The 8,600-nt window shown below is 51.6% G+C and overlaps 1 protein-coding gene across 1 annotated transcript; it reads right to left on the bottom strand.

Annotated features, from left to right (window-relative positions):
* Positions 1-2,878: 2,878 nt before the first annotated feature.
* SPN (sialophorin) lies at positions 2,879-5,555 on the bottom strand. The gene is made up of 2 exons (XM_032431008.1): positions 5,502-5,555; positions 2,879-5,116 (listed from the first exon to the last, which is right to left on the bottom strand). The coding sequence occupies exon 2, from the start codon at positions 5,098-5,100 to the stop codon at positions 3,598-3,600; it is 1,503 nt and encodes a 500-aa protein (XP_032286899.1). The 5' UTR covers positions 5,101-5,116; positions 5,502-5,555; the 3' UTR covers positions 2,879-3,597.
* Positions 5,556-8,600: the final 3,045 nt, after the last annotated feature.

Genomic DNA, 8,600 nt, shown 5'->3' with positions numbered 1-8,600 from the left:
GTGTAAATATCCATTTTCAGAAACGAAATGTCCTTAGAATCATGCGTGGAGGTTCTTTTCCTGTCTGCAAAAATGAATTGCATTAATAGATTTCTCAAGACCTTCTCTATCTAAACTCTGTTACCATCTGGAATTTTCATTTTGTATGACAAAGCTTTATTTATAAGCATAATCTTAATGTGTACTTTTTACTGTCTAGACAGAATAAATATTTTTAGCATTTTAAACTATACCCCCCATCCAAGCACACATCAAGAAAATCACATGTCATATTCAGGGAGTTACCAGGAATTTGATGAGACTGGAGGGCATAATGTTTGCACCGAGGACTGACCAAGAGGGGTCCAGATCCTAAACGGGTCTTATCATGCATGCTAGGGCTCTATCTTGACTGCCGTAAGAGGTGCAGGGATAATCTGGACAGAGTGGCCTTTTAGAAGGGTCACTGGGCAGAGGATGGAAGTGATTGGGGTCAAGAAACCCAAAGAGAAGACCGGGCAGGACCCAGGCAAGATGTGTTAGGGCCTGGGAGAAGGAATGGCTCCAAGGGACTATGGAAGAAGGATCAGAGGAACTTGGCACCCAAGAAGAAAGGACAGGAAGGATTGGGGGTTCATGATGGTTCTGAGAAGCCCTGGAAAAGTCTAGAACAGACTTAGGTTTGGTGACCTCCCCACTTCTTTCAGAACTGAATTCAAACTCCCTTGCCCTTCACAGTGGGGCTCCAACCTGCTCTTCCAGCCCTCTCTCCTTTAACCAGACACCCCATCCCCTCAGCGAATACCTGCTTGTTAATGTGTTCTCTAATTGTAAAAGTGATAGGCATTTATTATATAAAACATGGAAATACAGAAAAGTATAAACAAAATAAAAATCATTCATAAACCTATCACCTGATAGATAGCCACAGTAAACATTTGGGATATTTCCTTCAAATCTTTCTTCTATTAATGTCTATGTTTTTGCATTTTCTTTCCTTTTTTTTAAATTAAAAAAAATTTTTTTAAAAGATTTTATTTATTTATTTGACAGAGGGAGACAGAGCAAGAGAGAGGGAACACAAGCAGGGGGAGCGGGAGAGGGAAAAGCAGGCTTCCCGCTGAGCAAGGAGCCTGATGTGGGGCTCGACCCCAGGACCCCGGGATCATGACCTGAGCCGAAGGCAGACGCTTAACAACTGAGCCACCCAGGCACCCTTTCCTTTTTTTTTTTTTTTTTTTAATTTATTTGTTTATTTGAGAGAGAGAGAGCTCAAACATACGAGGGTGGGGAGAGGCAGAGGGAGAGAGAGAACCTCAAGCAGATTCCTCGCTGACTGTGGAGCCCGACATGGGGTTTGATCCCATGACCCTGAGATCAGGACCTGAGCTGAAATCAAGAGTCGGTCTAACTGACTGAGCCACCCAGGAACCCCTATGTTTTTGCATTTTCATTACAAGATTAGATTCATACATATTTACAGATTAGTAAGTAACTTTTGTTCCCAGGTAAACATTATATTGTAGACATTTTTCAAAGTCATTGCACAGGTTTTGAGAACACGGTTTTTAGCATCATTCATTCACTCAAATGAATATTTACTGAGGACCCACCATTTGCTGGCACGATAGCCACCCGGAGCACAGCGGGAAATCAGACTCTGAGCTAAGTCAGCTCTTGGGTGGAGCCTCCTACCCTTCCCCAAGGAGCAGTGCGTCACTCCCTTCTTGCGGTGCACTCATAAAATTTTGTCTGTACCTCTATTTGAACACTTTTCACATATCGTGTTATTTTCCAGGATGCGAGAGCCCTATTGGGTGCCATACCTATCCTGCCCCACTTCCTTCAGGATCCGCCCAGGACCCAGAAACCAGTAATAGTTCCAGAAAAGTGATTGCATGTGTCCTTCGAAAGGGGGTAGAGCCGATGGCCTCTGAGTTCATGACAGTATTTTCTAAACCTGAAATTGGAGCGCTTGGTTTAGCAAATCTGAAACAACAGTTGCGGTGTGTCTGGGGGACTCTGGGGACTCGCTCCTGCTGCTGGGGCTAAGGCTCGTCCAAACATCGCCCTGTGAGAAGGCTGGTGGTGCCCGGCTTAGCTGGTGAGGGCTGCATTTCCGTCCCAGCTCAGCCTGTCCCCAGACCAAGCACAGGTGGCACAAACCCTGGTGGCTGTGTGGACCCGTGGTCACATTCTGTTCCTTCTCTCCCCTCCCCCCACGCAGGAACAGATGCACCCAGGCTGTTTCCAGATCTTTCCCTCCGGGTCGGGCCACGGGGCAGTCACACTCCTGTCCCTTCCAAGGACCTCTCTTACTGTGGGTCAACCTGTCTCTCAGGCACCGAGCCCTCTGACTCAAAAACTTCCTCTTTGCAAATTTCCTCTTTGTCCTGGGGAAGTACCAACGGCCTCTGGCGCATGTGGGCTCCTGGGCTCTGGCCTGGGGTGGGGTCTTGTCCCGCCTGCTCGCCATCACATCCCATCCCGGAGCCACAGGGGAAGCTCCTGGTTCTGGGGGGCCTGTCAGTCTCACCGATTCCCCTTGGAGAAGGGAAGGAGCTCGCCCCCTCCCTGGGGAAGACGAGATACAAACACCTTACATGGGTGACAGCAAGATCCCCGCTCTCAGCTCTCCTCTCCCCCTTCCTGGAGGGCGAGCATGCAGGGGCGGGGGAGGCTCCGAGCAGGGCAGACAGCGACTGAGCCGAAGAACCACACTCAGGTCACACATGCAGTCTTTCTATCAGGCCCCACATTCTTTATTGGGCTACAGACAGATGTAAATCTGCTACCTCCGCCCCACCTGAGCAAAGACGAGGGCCCGAATGTTCTCAGCGGTCCCTCAGGGTGGGCACTCCGCTGCCGCCCCTCCCGCCCCTCCTCACACCAGCTTGTACTCACCACCACAACTTCACACTCAGAGCCAAGGCCTTGCCTCGTGCCCGCCAACGGCGCCCACGCCGGGACCCGCGCAGGTGCTGGGGTTTCTGAGAACCACACCTGCCCGGAAACTCTTCTCACCTCTGCCCCTGGGAGAAGTAGCTGCTGCCTCTGGGCGCCTCGGTCCACAGGTGGGGGGAGGGTGGGGGTGCGGGCCAGGGGCTGGCCTAGAGCCCAGGTGCTGTCAGCGGCACACCCAGGAGCACGGCTGGGTGACTCCAGGTGGCCCCCCGCAGGGCACCGCGCGGAGTTAAAGGAGGGTCCTGAGCTGACCCAGTAGGACTGTCCTAATCTATGGGGCCAAAGTACTTTCCAGAGTGATCCAAGGTGGGAGTTTGCTTCCATCCTCCTTCCTAGACTCTGGTGTTCCTGGGGAGTCCTCTGAGAAATCATAGGCATTGTGGAGACTCAGCAACTGGTCTCGAGGACAAAAACATGGAGAAGGCGGTGGGGAGAAGTCAGAATTGATGAGGAAGGGTTATTGATTCAGTCTGAAAGCGTGCCGTGGGGGTAGGCCCTCTGGGCACCGGGGGTGGGTGCCGGTGGGAAGACCCCGGGGTTGAGAAGCTGGATGAGGGTTCAGGATGAACATGCTGGGAGGCAAGGAGCCTGGAGCTGACGATCGGACGGAAAGTGATGGAAGCTGGGAATGATTCTGACCTCCACTCTCGTTCTTCACAAGCACTGAGGGGCCTCCACCTCCCCAGCTTCTGGCTGCTCCGAAGCCTCATCCTTGCTGCCCCCCAGCGGCTCCTCCTCCCCCTTTAGGAGGGGAACTGACCCTGCCTCCAGCTCCTCCAGCTCCAAGGAGCACTGTTGGGACTTGCCTCTATCCAAGAAGGTGGTGAGTATGGGCTGTCGGCCAGCCCCTTTCCCCTCAGGCCCCCCAGAGCCCTTCTCGGCCCCAGAGCCCCCTGCGATTGCTGTCAGGGCCTCCTCATCAGGCACCTGGGCTGGCCCAGCCCAGGCATCGACCACCCCGTTGCGCTTGCCCCCCCCGCTTAGTGTCAGGGCCCCTGTCCTCCTCTTTTGCCTCTGCCACCACAGCAGGAGTAGGACCACGAGGACAATGACCACCAGCAGGGCCACAAGCACAACCACCAGCAGGGTGCCCTTTTTCCCCTGATCTGAAAGTTGGGTACTGCTTCTGTTTTTGGAGGACGCTGAGGTAGTCACGGTGGGTATTTTTACCATGGAGATGGGGGAGTCACTGGTCCCCTTGGGGATTGGCAGAGAGTCAGTTGCCATGGTGACAAGGGGTCCACCACCTACATCAGAGGTCTCCAGAGAGCCAGTTGCCATGGTGACGGGGGGTCCACTGTCTACATCAGAGGTCTCCAGAGAGCCAGTTGCCATGGTGATGGGGGGTCCACTGTCTACATCAGAGGTCTCCAGAGAGTCAGTTGCCATGGTGACGTGGGGTCCACCGTCTACATCAGAGGTCTCCAGAGAGCCAGTTGCCATGGTGACGGGGGGTCCACTGTCTACATCAGGGGTCTCCAGAGAGCCAGTTGCCATGGTGATGGGGGGTCCACTGTCTACATCAGAGGTCTCCAGAGAGCCAGTTGCCATGGTGACGGGGGGTCCACCGGCTACATCAGAGGTCTCCAGAGAGCCAGTTGCCATGGTGATGGGGGGTCCTCCAGCTACATCAGAGGTCACCAGAGAGCCAGTTGCCATGGTGACAGGGGGTCCACCAGATATATCAGAGGTCTCCAGAGAGCCAGTTGCCATGGTTCCATCAGTCATAACGTGGAGTGCCAGAGAGTTTCTTGGTAGTTCAGCAGGGTTACTGTTTGCATTAATTTCCAGGTTTGATGACTCCTTGGTGGAAACTTCCCAGAAGACTGTTGACTCAGATACATGGAGGTCACTGGTGGCAGCTGTGGAAGCCTCAGGAAAGGACATTTCATTGGCTGTATAGAGGTCTGAGGAAGGTGGGGAGATCTGGTGCCTGGTGCTGTTACCCTTCTCTGGGACCCTTGTTGTCATAGGATTGGGGGTCACTAAGTTGAGGTTTGGGGACTCAGAGAAAGTTGAGACCAAAGAAGCAGAGGACCCTCCCGGTACAGACATCTCCAAAGCGGTTGTGATGTGCAGAGACCCCGGAGTCATCTCTTGAGTCCAGATGCCCCCAAAGAGGAGGAAAAACAGGGTCATTCCCATGGCAGCAGGCATGGGCAGGAGTGGAGACCTGAGGGTGGGGAAGTTGGAGAAATACAAACACAGAAAGAGCTGAGGGGGGAGAACCTGGCCAGGCCCTCCCCTCCTGCCCACTTCCCTGCTTAACTGCCAGGCCTAAGTTGTGGTTTAACGGCTTTTTCCACCCTTGCTTTTACTATTCTCAGAAAGAACAAGGGAGCAGACACGGACAGCTCTGCCGACAACTCGGACCTGCAGGCCCCCTCAGGCCTCGGCTGCTTGCACTCCAGCAATGGCCGCCCCTCCCAGCCTTCCATGACCCTATTCAGCCCCGATGGCTCCCGACCCTCTTTTCCCATCATCTACCAGGGTCTTTCCAAGCCACAGCATATTCCCAGGTCCGCAAAGGCCCCTGCCCCCCAGGTCGCACCCCTTACCAGCTCACTTGATGAAGGCACAAGGTTGGGGCCAGGCTGCTCCAACTCCTCCTGAAGCTGGAGCAGGACTGGGCAGATGGGCCCCAGGGGGAAAGGAAGTGGCCCTGGCTCCACCCACCCCACCCCAGCATCCTGCCCCACCCACACTGCTCCCCCAGCTGTCCGTGATGACAGCTCCATCACTTGCTCTTTCTAGGGTCTGAGACGGCGCCAAGGATTCTGGGGTCTCAGCGGAGGCAAAAGGGGGTTGTGGCGGGTGGGGGGATCTGGAATGGGGACTTAGCTGGGAATTGGGATGCGCAAGGGGTGAGGCCGGGATGGGGATGAGGGTCAGAGCTGGGGTGATGCGGAGGCGTGCTTGACAACAAGGGTGTGCAGAGGAGGACATGGGAGGGAAGATGGTTTCCTTTGCATTGTGGTCCCCAAGCTGTTAGGCCCAAACCCAGGGTAGCACCATTTCCTGCCCCAAGAGTTCCCAGGAAGTACCAGGGCAAGAAGAGGCCCCCACTCTGGCTGGGGGCAGCGAAAGCATTTGCAGCATGTGCATTCCCTGGTGGGCTCTTGATGACTTCTCCAGAAGCTGGGGGGTGGGGGTCACCACAATGGCCCCAGCTGTGGGGTGCTTAACTAGACGGAGGCGGTTACTAAGCACTCATATGTTACAATTTTATTTTTGTGGAAGACTAATAAAGATGTAGGACTCTATATGGAAAACAGTCTGGAAAAATATCGATTGAGGCATTAATCTAGTTTCTTTGGACAGGTGTGAATAGGGTTCTTTATTTTCTGCTTTGGATGGTTGCTGTTTTCTGAATTTCCTCTAGTTTTTTTTTTCTCCTCCTCCTTTTTTTGTATGTGTATATATATTTTCTTCATTTCTTTTTTCTTTCTTTTTATTTTTTTCAGTCGTTAAGTGTCTGCCTTCGGCTCAGGTCATGATCCCAGGTTCCTGGGATGGAGTCCCACATCGGGTTCCCTCTTCGGCGGGAAGCCTGCTTCTCCCTCTCCCACTTCCCGTGCTTGTGTTCCCTCTCTCGCTGTGTCTCTCTCTGTCAAATAAATAAATAAAATCTTAAAAAATATATATTTTATTTATGGGTGCCTGGGTGGCTCAGTTGGTTAAGCGTCTGCCTTCGGCTCAGGTCGTGATCCCAGGGTCCTGGGATCGAGTCCCACATCGGGCTCCCTGCTCCACGGGGATTCTGCTTTTCCCTTTGCTCCTCCCCCCACTCGTTCTCGCAATCTCTCTCTCTCTCTCAAATAAATAAATAAAATATTTAAATATATATATATCTTATTTGCGAGAGAGATATATATATTTATTTGAGATATATATATATTTATATAAATATAAAGAAATATATATTTATTTGCGAGAGAGAACGTGCATGCGCGTGCAAGAGGAAGAGCAGAGGGCGAGGGCGAGAAACCCAAGCAGACTCCATGCTGAGTGCAAGGCCCAACGCAGGGCTTGATCTCACCACCCTGAGATCATGACCTGAGCCAAAATGGAGGGTCTGACGTTCAACCAACTGAGCCACCCAGGCAGCCCTCTTTTTATTTTATTTTATTTTTCTCTTCTGATTTTTTTAATGATTTTATTTATTTATTTGAGAAAGAGAGTGTGAGCATAAGCAGGGGGGAGCAACAGAGGGAGAGGGAGAAGCAGGCTTCCCGCTGAGCGGGGAGCCCGATGTGGGGCTCGATCCCAGGACCCTGGGATCATGACCTGAGCCGAAGGCAGACACCCAACCAACTGAGCCACCCAGGTGCCCCTACTTTCTTCTGATTTGCAAACTTCGACTTTCTGTGTATGTCTGGTTTGGGTTTTTTTTCTTTTTTTTGGCTTTCTTTTTAAAAAAGCAAAACCGATTTTTATATTGTAAAAGCAATGGTATTTGTACCTGATACCTGATTGAACAGGCTCCTCTCAGGGCCTGGGATTACATCCCGCTCTCAAGCTAACGAGTTAGTCTGATGCAAATACAGGAGACGCCTGGGGCCGAGACAGAGGAATCCATTACTCACCACAGAGCAAGCAGCAGGAGCATAATGCTTGCATCAGTTCTCCTTTCCCTCAAGTCCCACAGGGGTGACGCAGAGGAGCTCGCCCTGCAGCTGAGGAACACTGAGCTTGGGGCATTTCCCTCTATTTGAGCAAGTGGAAAGCAAGCCTTCTCTTCAGGGAGACATCGCTTCATCCCTCAGAGTTACCACAAACACACCTCTGAGAAATTGCCGGGAGTTAGAGGGGCTGGGGCCTGGCGGTCTCAAAATGCCAGCAGGAGGGTGCAGGGATGCTCAGGGCCTCGGGGGATTGCCTCTCCCGACAGTCAGGACAGTATAAGARGAAAAGCTCCCGACATGTCAGCAGGAGGGTGCAGGGATGCTCAGGACTTCGGGGGATTGCCTCTCCCGACAGTCAGGACAGTATAAGAGGAAAAGCTCCAAACTCTACCATGGGAGAAGCATTCATAACAAAGTTGTGTTTTGTGTCTGTATTTACATAAGTATATATGCATGTCATCCATATTAAATCTTTTGTACATCCTGTTCTGTACTTACTGAACAAAAGAAAGAAGGAGAGAAGAAAGAGAGAAAAAGGAAGAAAAAAAACCATTCCATTGTTAGACATTTAAGTTTTTCAACATTTTGCTATGGCAAACAGAAAAGTACAAATAATTGGCTGAAAAGTAATTGAAGGTTAAATTTTTTTTTAATTCTAAAAAGTCAACAAAAATATTTGTAAGACTACACAAAGATTCCTAATTTCCCAATCTTTAAAAAATTGCTAAGGTGGGGGGAGCCTGGCTGGCTCAGTCAGAGGGGCGTGGGGCTCTTGATCTCGCTGTCGGGGGTTCGAGCCCGCGTTGGGTGTAGAGATTACTTAAATAAAATTTTTAAAAGATTTTATTTATTTATTTGACAGAGAGATACATACCGAGAGAGGGAACACAAGCAGGGGGAGTGGGAGAGGGAGAAGCAGGCTTCCCGCGGAGCAGGGAGCCCGATGCGGGGCTCGATCCCAGGACCCTGGGATCGTGACCTGAGCCGAAGGCAGACGCTTAACGACTGAGCCACCCAGGCGCCCCACTTAAA

The sequence above is a fragment of the Phoca vitulina genome, unplaced genomic scaffold, assembly GCF_004348235.1.
Source record: "Phoca vitulina isolate PV1807 unplaced genomic scaffold, GSC_HSeal_1.0 scaffold45, whole genome shotgun sequence".
Classification (NCBI taxonomy): domain Eukaryota; kingdom Metazoa; phylum Chordata; class Mammalia; order Carnivora; family Phocidae; genus Phoca; species Phoca vitulina.
This window is presented reverse-complemented; position numbering and strand designations above follow the sequence as displayed.

What these genes read in the sequence shown, in the direction of transcription:
- SPN (XM_032431008.1), bottom strand. Translation starts at nt 5,100, where the DNA reads ATGCCTGCTGCCATGGGAATGACCCTGTTTTTCCTCCTCTTTGGGGGC.